We start from the raw sequence: 13,592 nt of genomic DNA on the forward strand, positions 1-13,592 counted from the left end.
TATTCCTAGGCTTAGAAATACCCAGTGAAATGTATCTTTGTAGTATTCTGTTAGTTATTCAAAATCTTATACAAGTCAGATTTTCAGTCTAAATGTCATGGAGGTGATATTTACAAAAGTTGTTCAACTCTTCCTGCAGGAAGAATTGACCCCATCTACCTTCCAGGAATCCTCAAGGAGATCGTCTGTCTCTCCCGGGGCTTTGTACTCAATGAAGACTCAGATGACCGATATTCACGCCCACATTTGTGCAGCTCGGGTCTGCGTGAAATGCAAGAGAGTCACAGCAGTGTGGAGATCCTGACAGAACTCGTGCAAAGTCCCGGGTGAGACAGCCGAACTCCTAGAGGATTCCTGGAAGGTACATGGGGTTAATTTCAGGTACAACAACTTACACTGATCTGAAGAGTTGCTACCAAGTGTAGAAGTATTTTGTTACAGGAGAGAACTGGCATGGATCAGCCTCTGAAGCTTGTTCATTCCCTGCCTTGCAGGCTCCTCTCACCTAGTGGGCGGAGAGAGAACAGGAGGAGGTTGAGCAGGTTTTCTGCTGCTAAGGGAGGACCTTATTTTTGTAGACCAACCAGAGTGGGGTTTGAGGTCTTCAAAAGTGGAGCTTGGCCTCTTGGAGAACCCCTAGAGCAGCGCCTCCTGGTGTTGTAGGAGCCATAACTGTTAATGGGTTCATAACGGCCCACGTGGGAAGAGGCCCAGTGCCTTCCATCAGCCAGCAGTTCAACCACTCTCTGATGGGGCCGAATACTTCAGGAGTCAGAAAGCACAAAAAAGCAGGAGGGGTCGGAGGCTTTGGATCTTGTGCGCTCTTGTAGCCAAGCTCTGGGTGTGAATCTTAAAGGACCAGGGAAAACTACCTCTGTAATCTACAGAGAAATGAAAGACAGAAAAAGCATTATTGGAGAAGAACCAACAGACCAGTGGGACCTAGGATGAATAGAGTGAGTGTCCTTCACTGCGACCTGTGTCCAGTGGGACACAGGATGAATAGAGTGAGTGTCCTTCACTGCGACCTCTGGACACAGGATGAATAGAGTGAGTGTCCTTCACTGCGACCTGTGTCCAGTGGGACAGAGGATGAATAGAGTGAGGGTCCTTCACTGCGACCTGTGTCCAGAGGGACAGAGGATGAATAGAGTGAGTGTCCTTCACTGCGACCTGTGTCCAGAGGGACACAGGATGAATAGAGTGAGTGTCCTTCACTGCGACCTGTGTCCAGTGGGACAGAGGATGAATAGAGTGAGGGTCTTCACTGCGACCTGTGTCCAGAGGGACAGAGGATGAATAGAGTGAGTGTCCTTCACTGCTACCTGTGTCCAGTGGGACAGAGGATGAATAGAGTGAGTGTCCTTCACTGCGACCTGTGCCCAGTGGGACAGAGGATGAATAGAGTGAGTGTCCTTCACTGCGACCTGTGTCCAGTGGGACACAGGATGAATAGAGTGAGTGTCCTTCACTGCGACCTGTGTCCAGTGGGACACAGGATGAATAGAGTGAGTGCCCTTCACTGCGACCTGTGTCCAGTGGGACACAGGATGAATAGAGTGAGTGTCCTTCACTGCTACCTGTGTCCAGTGGGACAGAGGATGAATAGCGTGAGTGTCCTTCACTGCAACCTGTGTCCAGAGGGACACAGGATGAATAGAGTGAGTGTCCTTCACTGCGACCTGTGTCCAGAGGGACACAGGATGAATAGAGTGAGTGTCCTTCACTGCGACCTGTGTCCAGAGGGACACAGGATGAATAGAGCGAGTGTCCTTCACTGCGACCTGTGTCCAGAGGGACACAGGATGAATAGAGTGAGTGTCCTTCACTGCGACCTGTGTCCAGAGGGACACAGGATGAATAGAGTGAGTGTCCTTCACTGCGACCTGTGTCCAGTGGGACATAGGATGAATAGAGCGAGTGTCCTTCACTGCGACCTGTGTCCAGTGGGACAGAGGATGAATAGAGTGAGGGTCCTTCACTGCGACCTGTGTCCAGAGGGACAGAGGATGAATAGAGTGAGTGTCCTTCACTGCGACCTGTGTCCAGAGGGACACAGGATGAATAGAGTGAGTGTCCTTCACTGCGACCTGTGTCCAGTGGGACAGAGGATGAATAAAGTGAGGGTCCTTCACTGCGACCTGTGTCCAGTGGGACACAGGATGAATAGAGTGAGTGTCCTTCACAGCGACCTGTGTCCAGTGGGACACAGGATGAAAAGAGTGAGTGTCCTTCACTGCTACCTGTGTCCAGTGGGACATAGGATGAATAGAGTGTCCTTCACTGCGACCTGTGTCCAGAGGGACAGAGGATGAATAGAGTGAGTGTCCTTCACTGCGACTTGTGCCTAGTGGGACCGAGGATGAATAGAGTGTGTGTCCTTCACTGCGACCTGTGTCCAGTGGGACATAGGATGAATAGAGCGAGTGTCCTTCACTGCGACTTGTGCCCAGTGGGACACAGGATGAATAGAGTGAGTGTCCTTCACTGCTACCTGTGCCCAGTGGGACAAAGGATGAATAGAGTGAGTGTCCTTCACTGCGACCTGCGTCCAGAGGGACACAGGATGAATAGAGTGAGTGCCCTTCACTGCGACCTGTGTCCAGTGGGACAGAGGATGAATAGCGTGAGTGTCCTTCACTGCAACCTGTGTCCAGAGGGACACAGGATGAATAGAGTGAGTGTCCTTCACTGCGACCTGTGTCCAGTGGGACACAGGATGAATAGAGTGAGTGTCCTTCACTGCTACCTGTGTCCAGTGGGACAGAGGATGAATAGAGTGAGTGTCCTTCACTGCGACTTGTGTCCAGTGGGACAGAGGATGAATAGAGTGAGTGTCCTTCACTGCGACCTGTGCCCAGTGGGACAGAGGATGAATAGAGTGAGTGTCCTTCACTGCTACCTGTGTCCAGTGGGACACAGGATGAATAGAGTAAGTGTCCTTCACTGCTACCTGTGTCCAGTGGGACAGAGGATGAAAAGAGTGAGTGTCCTTCACTGCGACCTGTGCCCAGTGGGACACAGGATGAATAGAGTGAGTGTCCTTCACTGCGACCTGTGTCCAGTGGGACATAGGATGAATAGAGTGAGTGTCCTTCACTGCGACCTGTGTCCAGTGGGACACAGGATGAATAGAGTGAGTGTCCTTCACTGCGACCTGTGTCCAGTGGGACAGAGGATGAATAGAGTGAGTGTCCTTCACTGCGACCTGTGTCCAGAGGGACAGAGGATGAATAGAGTGAGTGTCCTTCACTGCGACCTGTGTCCAGTGGGACACAGGATGAATAGAGTGAGTGTCCTTCACTGCGACCTGTATCCAGTGGGACACAGGATGAATAGAGTGAGTGTCCTTCACTGCGACCTGTGTCCAGAGGGACACAGGATGAATAGAGTGAGTGTCCTTCACTGCGACCTGTGTTCAGTGGGACAGAGGATGAATAGAGTGAGGGTCTTCACTGCGACCTGTGTCCAGAGGGACAGAGGATGAATAGAGTGAGTGTCCTTCACTGCTACCTGTGTCCAGTGGGACAGAGGATGAATAGAGTGAGTGTCCTTCACTGCGACCTGTGTCCAGTGGGACACAGGATGAATAGAATGAGTGTCCTTCCCTGCGACCTGCGTCCAGTGGGACACAGGATGAATAGAGTGAGTGTCCTTCACAGCGACCTGTGTCCAGTGGGACACAGGATGAAAAGAGTGAGTGTCCTTCACTGCTACCTGTGTCCAGTGGGACATAGGATGAATAGAGTGTCCTTCACTGCGACCTGTGTCCAGAGGGACAGAGGATGAATAGAGTGAGTGTCCTTCACTGCGACTTGTGCCTAGTGGGACCGAGGATGAATAGAGTGTGTGTCCTTCACTGCGACCTGTGTCCAGTGGGACATAGGATGAATAGAGCGAGTGTCCTTCACTGCGACTTGTGCCCAGTGGGACACAGGATGAATAGAGTGAGTGTCCTTCACTGCTACCTGTGCCCAGTGGGACAAAGGATGAATAGAGTGAGTGTCCTTCACTGCGACCTGTGTCCAGAGGGACACAGGATGAATAGAGTGAGTGCCCTTCACTGCGACCTGTCCCCAGTGGGACACAGGATGAATAGAGTGAGAGTCCTTCACTGCCACCTGTGCCCAGTGGGACAGAGGATGAATAGAGTGAGTGTCCTTCACTGCGACCTGTGTCCAGAGGGACACAGGATGAATAGAGTGAGTGTCCTTCACTGCGACCTGTGTCCAGTGGGACATAGGATGAATAGAGTGAGTGTCCTTCACTGCGACCTGTGTCCAGTGGGACACAGGATGAAAAGAGTGAGTGTCCTTCACTGCTACCTGTGTCCAGTGGGACATAGGATGAATAGAGTGAGTGTCCTTCACTGCGACATATCATCGGACCCAAACCAAGCTACCACCAAACTCACACAATAGATCACCCACAGCGCTAACGAATTAGCACCCTTGAAAAACCACCAAATCAAACAAGGTAGCAAAAAGGCCCCTTGGTTCAACGATGACCTTAAGAAATCCAAGAAGCTATGTCGTACCCTCGAGAAAACCTGGAGAAAAACCCAACCACTAACAACCTGACCACCTTCAAGGACGCCACCCGCAAACACCACCAACTGATCCGATCCACCAAGAAATCAGCATTCAAGGATCGACTCGACATCAAAACCCACAGCAGCAAGGAACTATTCAACATCGTCAAAGAATTTACCAACCCCACCGCCGGCACCAACGACATCACTCCCTACCAAGACCTCTGCGACTCCCTATCCTCCTTCTTCCACAACAAAATCACCGACATTCATAACAGCTTTGGAAACCTGTCCGAAGAACAACGCACTCCACCGACCGCCGAACCAAAACAACACTCAGAACCTTTGCGCCTGGAACCCAATCACGACTGAAGACACCATCCACCTGATGAACTCCATCCACTCAGGATCGCCAACCGACCCATGTCCCCACCACATTTTCAACAAAGCAGACTCCATCATCGCACCCCATCTCTGCGATGTCATCAACTGCTCCTTCAACTCCGCTACCTTCCCAGAAAGCTGGAAACATGCCGAACTCAGCGCCCTTCTGAAGAAACCCACAGCGGACCCCTCCGAACTTAAGAACTACCGCCCCATCTCACTCCACCCCTTCCCGGCCAAAGTCATTGAGAAAGCCGTCAATAGTCAGCTCGCCGCATTCCTGAATCCAACAATTCACTTGACCCCTCGCAGTCCGGCTTCCGAGCCAAACACAGCACCGAAACCGCCCTCATCGCTGCTACAGACGACATCCGAACGCTACTGGACAACGGAGAAACAGTTGCCCTCATCCTACTTGACCTCTCCGCCGCCTTCGATACAGTCTGTCATAACACCCTCATAGAACGCCTCAGCAACATCGGAATACAAGGAAAAGCGTTGGACTGGATCATCTTGTTCCTCGCCGGAAGAACACAGAGAGTCCGCCTCCCCCCATTCAAATCAGAGGCAATCGAAGTCATCTGCGGCGTACCACAAGGATCATCACTTAGTCCCACCCTCTTCAATGTGTACATGAGTCCTCTCGCATCCATCGCGCGTCAACACAACCTCAACATCATCTCCTACGCTGACGACACCCAGCTAATCCTCTCCCTCACCAAAGATCCTAACACCGCCAAAACCAATCTACACGAAGGAATGAAAGAAGTAGCCGAATGGATGAAGAACAGTCGTTTAAAACTAAACTCGGACAAAACGGAAGTCCTCATCTTAGGATCATCCCCCTCTGCATGGGACGACTCATGGTGGCCACCGGCTCTGGGCACAGCACCCACACCTACAGACCACGCACGTAACCTAGGCTTCATCCTAGACTCCTCCCTATCGATGAGCAGACAAGTCTACGCCGTCTCTTCATCATGTTTCAACATCCTACTCATGCTCAAAAAAATCTTCCGCTGGATCCCCACCGAAACAAGAAAGACAGTCACCCACGCACTAGTCACCAGCCGACTAGATTATGGATACACCCTCTACGCCGGAACCACAGCCAAACTACAGAAAAAACTCCAGCGCATCCAAAACGCCTCAGCCAGATTCATACTGCTCATCCCCCGTCAAGCTCACATTTCCGGTCTTCTGAAAGATCTCCACTGGCTTCCCGTCAACAAAAGAATAACATTTCGTCTCCTCACCCACGCACACAAGGCCCTCTACGTCCTAGGACCCGAATGCCTCAAACGACTATCCTTCTACACACCCACCCGCCAACTACGTTCATCCAATCAAGCCCTCGCCACAATCCCGCGCATCAATAGATCCACCATGGGAGGAAGATTTTTCTCCTATTTAGCGGCCAAAACCTGGAATTTCCTCCCCACCCACCTCCGCCTCACACAGAACCACCTCTCCTTCAGAAAGCAGCTAAAAACCTGGCTATTCGATTAATGATGCACTAAAGCACCCACCCTCACTCAAGCGCCTTGAGACCCTCTGGGTGAGTAGCGCGCTATACAAATTACTGAACTTGAACTTGCGACCTGTCTCCAGAGGGACACAGGATGAATAGAGTGAGTGTCCTTCACTGCTACCTGTGCCCAGTGGGACAAAGGATGAATAGAGTGAGTGTCCTTCACTGCGACCTGTGTCCAGAGGGACACAGGATGAATAGAGTGAGTGTCCTTCACTGCGACCTGTGTTCAGTGGGACATAGGATGAATAGAGTGAGTGTCCTTCATGCGACCTGTGCCCAGTGGGACACAGGATGAATAGAGTGAGTGTCCTTCACTGCGACCTGTGTCCAGTGGGACATAGGATGAATAGAGTGAGTGTCCTTCACTGCGACCTGTGCCCAGTGGGACACAGGATAAATAGAGTGAGTGTCCTTCACTGCTACCTGTGCCCAGTGGGACACAGGATGAATAGAGTGAGTGTCCTTCACTGCTACCTGTGTCCAGTGGGACAGAGGATGAATAGCGTGAGTGTCCTTCACTGCAACCTGTGTCCAGAGGGACACAGGATGAATAGAGTGAGTGTCCTTCACTGCGACCTGTGTCCAGTGGGACACAGGATGAATAGTGTGAGTGTCCTTCACTTCTACCTGTGTCCAGTGGGACAGAGGATGAATAGAGTGAGTGTCCTTCACTGCGACCTGTGTCCAGTGGGACAGAGGATGAATAGAGTGAGTGTCCTTCACTGCGACCTGTGCCCAGTGGGACAGAGGATGAATAGAGTGAGTGTCCTTCACTGCTACCTGTGTCCAGTGGGACACAGGATGAATAGAGTAAGTGTCCTTCACTGCTACCTGTGTCCAGTGGGACAGAGGATGAAAAGAGTGAGTGTCCTTCACTGCGACCTGTGCCCAGTGGGACACAGGATGAATAGAGTGAGTGTCCTTCACTGCTACCTGTGCCCAGTGGGACAGAGGATGAATAGAGTGAGTGTCCTTCACTGTGACCTGTGCCCAGTGGGACAGAGGATGAATAGAGGGAGTGTCCTTCACTGCGGCCTGTGCCCAGTGGGACATAGGATGAATAGAGTGAGTGTCCTTCACTGCGACCGGAGTCCAGTGGGACATAGGATGAATAGAGTGAGTGTCCTTCACTGCGACCTGTGCCCAGTGGGACACAGGATGAATAGAGTGAGTGTCCTTCACTGCTACCTGTGCCCAGTGGGACAAAGGATGAACAGAGTGAGTGTCCTTCACTGCGACCTGTCCCCAGTGGGACACAGGATGAATAGAGTGAGAGTCCTTCACTGCTACCTGTGTCCAGTGGGACCTAGGATGAATAGAGTGAGTGTCCTTCACTGCGACCTGTCCCCAGTGGGACAAAGGATGAACAGAGTGAGTGTCCTTCACTGCGACCTGTCCCCAGTGGGACACAGGATGAATAGAGTGAGTGCCCTTCACTGCGACCTGTGTCCAGTGGGACAGAGGATGAATAGAGTGAGTGCCCTTAACTGCGACCTGTGTCCAGTGGGACACAGGATGAATAGAATGAGTGTCCTTCACTGCGACCTGTGCCCAGTGGGACAGAGGATGAATAGAGTGAGTGCCCTTCACTGCGACCTGCGTCCAGTGGGACAGAGGATGAATAGAGTGAGTGCCCTTCACTGCGACCTGCGTCCAGTGGGACACAGGATGAATAGAGTGAGTGTCCTTCACAGCGACCTGTGTCCAGTGGGACAGAGGATGAATAGAGTGAGTGTCCTTCACTGCGACCTGCGTCCAGTGGGACACAGGATGAATAGAGTGAGTGTCCTTCACAGCGACTTGTGTCCAGTGGGACAGAGGATGAATAGAGTGAGTGTCCTTCACAGCGACCTGTGTCCAGTGGGACAGAGGATGAATAGAGTGAGTGTCCTTCACAGCGACCTGTACATAGGAAGATGCACTTAGCAATTTCGGAGCTTTAGGAGTGACCAGGAAGAAGATTACAATCATCCTGTGAAGTGGGGGACTAGATATTAGGCTGGAGGCCTAAAAAGAAGAGGTATTTATTTTGCTTCGTTTGACCTCCTGTCTTTGGATTGCCGAAGCATTGCTGAAAGATTGAGTGCAGTGATATCATCCTTTGAAGAACATAATTTATGGGTACAAGCTTTGAAAGCACGCCATTTGATTTGAAAAGCATTTGAATATAAAAGACAATGTTACTCCAAGAAATCAAGTTTCATATATAATTTCAGTCGTGAGATGAATTATTCTGAATAGTTTCGACCATAGAACAGAAAATAATTTGAAAAAAAGCCAAAAAGTAAATGAAAAAAAATCTTATTTAGTGCATGAATTTGATGGTACCTATTTACAAACTGGCGCAGTGAAGCAAAAGAGAAGAAATCAGTTCAATAAGACACTATCACAATGACACGGAGGAGACAAAGTTGTAAACAAGTACTCAACTGCACTGAAGTTCAGAAAATGTGGGAACAGTTTGTTGGGATTTTAACCCCCAAGTGAAATGCACAAGACAAATACAAGAGTCAGTAGCCGTTAAAAGATTCAGTTGGAAGCGAAAACATCCCTTATTCGGGAAAGCAGTGTTCTCAATGAAGACATAACTGAGAAAAGACGACTTAACGATGCATGAAATGAACACAACTGGCACACCAAGTGGGTGCACACCGCAACAAGTGAGGGGAAAAGGCTTTGGAAGCAGATGTTTGATGCAGCAAGCCAGTAAAGCTATTTTCTGATGAATGATCAAGCAAACCTCTTCCCGTATTCTGCACAGCAGCCATCAGGCTAGACTAAAATCACCCAGCGGTACGCTTGGCAGACAATGGCTGCTCATTGTTTTCACAGGCTCTAATACTCTGTAAAGCTCTGCTGACCAATGACAAACAACGCATCACCCAGAAGAGCTCTGGAAGAAAGTGAACAGCAATCCTTTTAGGAGAACAGTCTAACGGCATCTCCCAGCGAGGCGGCGCTTTAAAAAGGGATAGGATATTTGGAAAGGCGGTCATTCGAGATATTTTCCTAAAAATGTAATTCTTTTCTAGACTATCCTCTGTCATTTTGGTGTGGTTTTATGTTTTACCACACTGGTTTGGGTGCAGCTACAATACTTCATACTATATTGCAAGCAGTTTCTCGGAGGTAGGCCAATCTCTTTGAGGCGCCCTCGCGAGGAGGAAGACCAGGATTCTGTATGGACACCCGCTTCCTTCCACAAGGAACAAGGATGCAGAAATGGGCTTCCTGAAAAAGGAATAAACTCACTGAAAACAGCCATCGCTACCATGACACAAGACAATGTTTTGAGTACACCCGCAACCAGCCCCCCCACACAAAAAAGAAAAAAAAACAGGATGATATGGTCTCAAAATGTTTATCTCAAAACAGAAAGCTTAAATAACAATTTTCAAAACCCTGGAAGATGCTGCATTTGGGACCTTAATTAAATGAATTGTTTAAAGACCGCACTATTCACTCTACTGCATAATTAAAAGGACCGAAGCAGTAAATGATTGAACTCCAACAAAATACTCTATGCGGCACAAGCAAATGCATACATCGCCTAACTGCCTAACCTTGCAAAATCTGCAAGTCTGAGACTAAAAATATGTTTTGTTTACGAACACAAAAGCAACATCAGTAACAAGAATTCCAAATCTACACTAACCTTTCATTTGGATGACGCCACGCATAACCATCCGGAAACGCTCTTGCTGAACTAGTAAACCAAGTTTACTTCATCAAGAAGACATGTGGATTTTAAGAGTAAAAAAAAAAAATAACGCTTCCACCCGAGGGTCAAACAAACACCTAAAACTGGATTGCTTTTAATGGGCTCGCTGCTGTGGACGAGAAGAGATATTAAAAGAAGCCTTTGTATCAGACACGACGAGGATAAGAGCAAAGCAGAGTCAACTGTGTGTAAATTTAGTGCGATTGACTCGTTTCAACAAAACCACAGCAAATCACATGTACTTCTACCGCCTTTCGACGTACCATATTTAGGCGTTGATCAGGATTATAGATACCCGTTTCTCCATTAAACGCCCTCTCCCTTGAGGCTCTTCCCATGAATCTTTAAAGTCGGTTTCAAATTTGGATGAATGCTTTGGACAAAACTTCACACATTGGGGATTGCTTCGCTGTGCTAGGAGCAGCTGAACTATTTTCGATACTCACCACTTTGGATGGAAGCTTCTGGAAGAGTTCACAGATGAGGCGCCCAGATGGGTCCGTGGCAGTGACTATCGCTTCGAGGAGCTGTTCAAGAATTGCTTTCAAGTAAGCAGGAGTTGACTTCAGTGGGGAAAAGAAAAGAACACATTTAAGAAGTGAACATAAAACAATTAGAACTTTTTAAACATTGAAAACTCCATGATTGTCAACCATTGTTACAATAAAAGTAACAGGGTCTTCATCATAAACACAGGCAACGTTTACAGGTAAGTTACAGGGTGAATAGGCCGTAGGAGCACAGTTCACCCGTGTCATGATCTGGTCTCATGAGCAGCCTTCACCATCATCATGAACAGAGATTAGAATCCTTGTCTTCCTTAACTAGAAAACAGGGCATATGTAGGAAGCTGCTTTCTATGTAGTGCACCAAAAAGAGGTCTACTACGGACCCTTGTTGGCTTACAGGGCTTAAATTAAAAATTCCAAAAGCTCGTTGTGGCAGTGTGGGTGAGCAGTTGAGGCTCATCAGAGGGGAGTGCTAAGTATTTGTTGCCCACACAGAAGCAATAAACGATGCACACTGAAGAAACTTAAAACCAATTTAGAAAAATCAGATTGTTATCTCATTTTAGACACCAAGATTACTAGAATCTTTCTATGTTATCAAGTTGTACAGTAAAAACAGCAGAGAATGACAGCTGTCAGATTTGAGGCATGAGCCTCGAACGCTGTAATGTTATCCTACGGGAGAAACATTCAATGCATAGAGACGCTTACAGACCACTTACAGGACTGTTTTTCTGGACTTAAGGTAAGTAAAAGCCAAGGTCCAAGAAAGCACCAAGAGTTCAAGTTTACCTGCTCTGGGGTGGCCGGGGGCAGAGGTGCATTATGCTGTGGTAGCCTCGAATGCTACACGCTTAAGTGAATGGAGAAAAGTACCTGCAAGAAAGACACTGCAAGGTGGGACCGGAAAGGCAGAACCGTGGGGGGTTGGCTCAGCTCTCGAGGGTCTCATAACCACAGAGAGACAGTCAGTTTTTGTGAGCCCGGGTGCAGAGGTGTTTTGCCCAGCGCAGGGCTCGAAAAATCCGCTCGCATTTGCGAGTCAGATTCCATAAGGACGAGCTATTTTTTTATGTCCTACTCACCCTTTCTGGCGAGTAGGAAGGCAAATTGACTTTTGACCTCGGTCTCTGAAAGCAGAGCAAATGCGACAAGATAGCAAGATTTAAAGGCATCTTTATTGCTTACAAAGTGAATGAGCAATAAAAAAGTATTTAAATTATATTACAGTTCGGTCAAGTAGATTTTTAAAGTTACTAGATCTGCAGGTCTAGTAACAATTTTTTTATTTTTCGAGCCCTGCCGTAGGTAGGAGAGTTAAAGGCTCTCACAGTTCTTGGTGCACCTGTAGAAGAGGGGAAAGAAACACAGCAGGGTAACTCTTGCAGTGGAACTGCCCCCTCTCAGAGTCCCTCGACATGCAGGTAAGTTTTGGTGGTGGTCTTCCAAATGAACACAAACACGCCTTGGTGCTTGCAATTGGCTCTGGTACCTCGGGTATTGGTGCTGTGCAGTTCCTGGGGGTTCTGGCATCTCTAAACTGGGCAAGGGGACAGATCCGACCTCCTGGAGCACAAAGACCTCTTGCTGGAGTGCTGCTGTTTAAACAGACCCTTAAGTCCACTCCGTATCGGTCCCTTCCCCTTGCAAACACTAATGGACTACGCCTTCATGTATGCTCCACACAAAATGAGGGCAAGCAGTATCAGTAGAGAGACCGGACACATTTACCCGAGAGAGAGCCAGTGTTCCACAAAGAGAAAAGGAAAAAACACCTTTGAACCTGGATTCAGCCACATGCAGCCTTGTAGAGGCAGCACTCTCCGTGAATTGCATGACTGTTGAATAAACAGAGGAAACACAGGACTAACCACAAACAGACAGGGCATAACAATACTGCTTTTCCAAGCCACGCAGAGGACGTCCAGCACAACAGTTACTTGCATTTAAAAAAAATAATCGAAGGTTTATAGAATCAGTCCACCTCAGGCATGCCGGATTAAAAAACAAAAAGGTATTAAAATGCATATGGTTCCTGCAGGCAGATATTTCTGCGATAGCAAATTAAACATCGTTAAACAGTTCGTGTTGTATGTGAAGTGCTTTTCAGTCCGGTTAGCAGCTCAGTTTGGCCACATGTAGAACTAATTAATAATAAAAATCTACAGATCAAATGATTCCAACATTTGTGCCATTAGATATATTAAAAAGGTTTTTCAACCCTGCTCATGCAACGCTTACCTCTCCTTCTTGTGGCGTTGTCCGAGTGTCCAACACATCATCATCCTCATCGTCTTCACAATCTCCTTTCTGAACAAATTCATTCTTTGTGCGCACATACAGATCCCAAAGCTTGCTCGCAGCTTTATATTCCGGTGAATCTGGCTGCGCAACCAAGAGTATCAACAGTTATTGGAGTGTGGAAAATCTTACATTCTTCTAAAACCATACAATTTTACATACTTTAAAAAAAAAACATTTTATTAAGCTTTTCACATCATATACATTTGACACATAGCTAACACATCATATTTTTGTAGTGTATCTGCACAGAATTGCTATTCATCATAAAACAGCAAATATAGTTTACAATATTATGAACCAAAACCGTATTATCTTCTTTACTTTCGTATTACACATTTGAGTTTAAAGTTCTCCATTTTGCTTTTCTTTTGTACATCTGAATGGAAACACGTGCCATATAATGTATCGTTTTAACTGTCCGTTATCTAATCTATCTAAACTAACCTATTACCATATAACCCTCCCCCCCGTTCAACCTCTTTATCAGACTCTGCATGTACAGCTGGCATTTTCTCAAGTCATTTCTCAATTTTCGCTTACCTGCGGCTAACGTTTTTGCCGTATGTAGTATCAACGCGTCCTGTATATATTGTTGCTATGTACTTAGAA

The 13,592-nt window shown here is 47.8% G+C and overlaps 1 protein-coding gene across 7 annotated transcripts in view; it reads right to left on the reverse strand.

Moving 5' to 3' along the window:
- The window catches only part of PBRM1 (polybromo 1), a 368,051-nt gene that overhangs the window by 280,942 nt on the left and 73,517 nt on the right, over nucleotides 1-13,592 (reverse strand). For all 7 annotated transcript variants that reach the window (XM_086939413.1, XM_086939411.1, XM_086939408.1 and 4 more), the window contains exons 5-6: nucleotides 12,921-13,064; nucleotides 10,617-10,733 (exon numbers count right to left, since the gene is read on the reverse strand). In XM_086939413.1, the coding sequence (XP_086795539.1) occupies nucleotides 10,617-10,733; nucleotides 12,921-13,064 (261 nt within the window). The remainder of the gene's footprint in view (nucleotides 1-10,616; nucleotides 10,734-12,920; nucleotides 13,065-13,592) is intronic.

Source organism: Lissotriton vulgaris, chromosome 9 (genome assembly GCF_964263255.1).
Source record: "Lissotriton vulgaris chromosome 9, aLisVul1.2, whole genome shotgun sequence".
Taxonomy (NCBI): Eukaryota; Metazoa; Chordata; class Amphibia; order Caudata; family Salamandridae; genus Lissotriton; species Lissotriton vulgaris.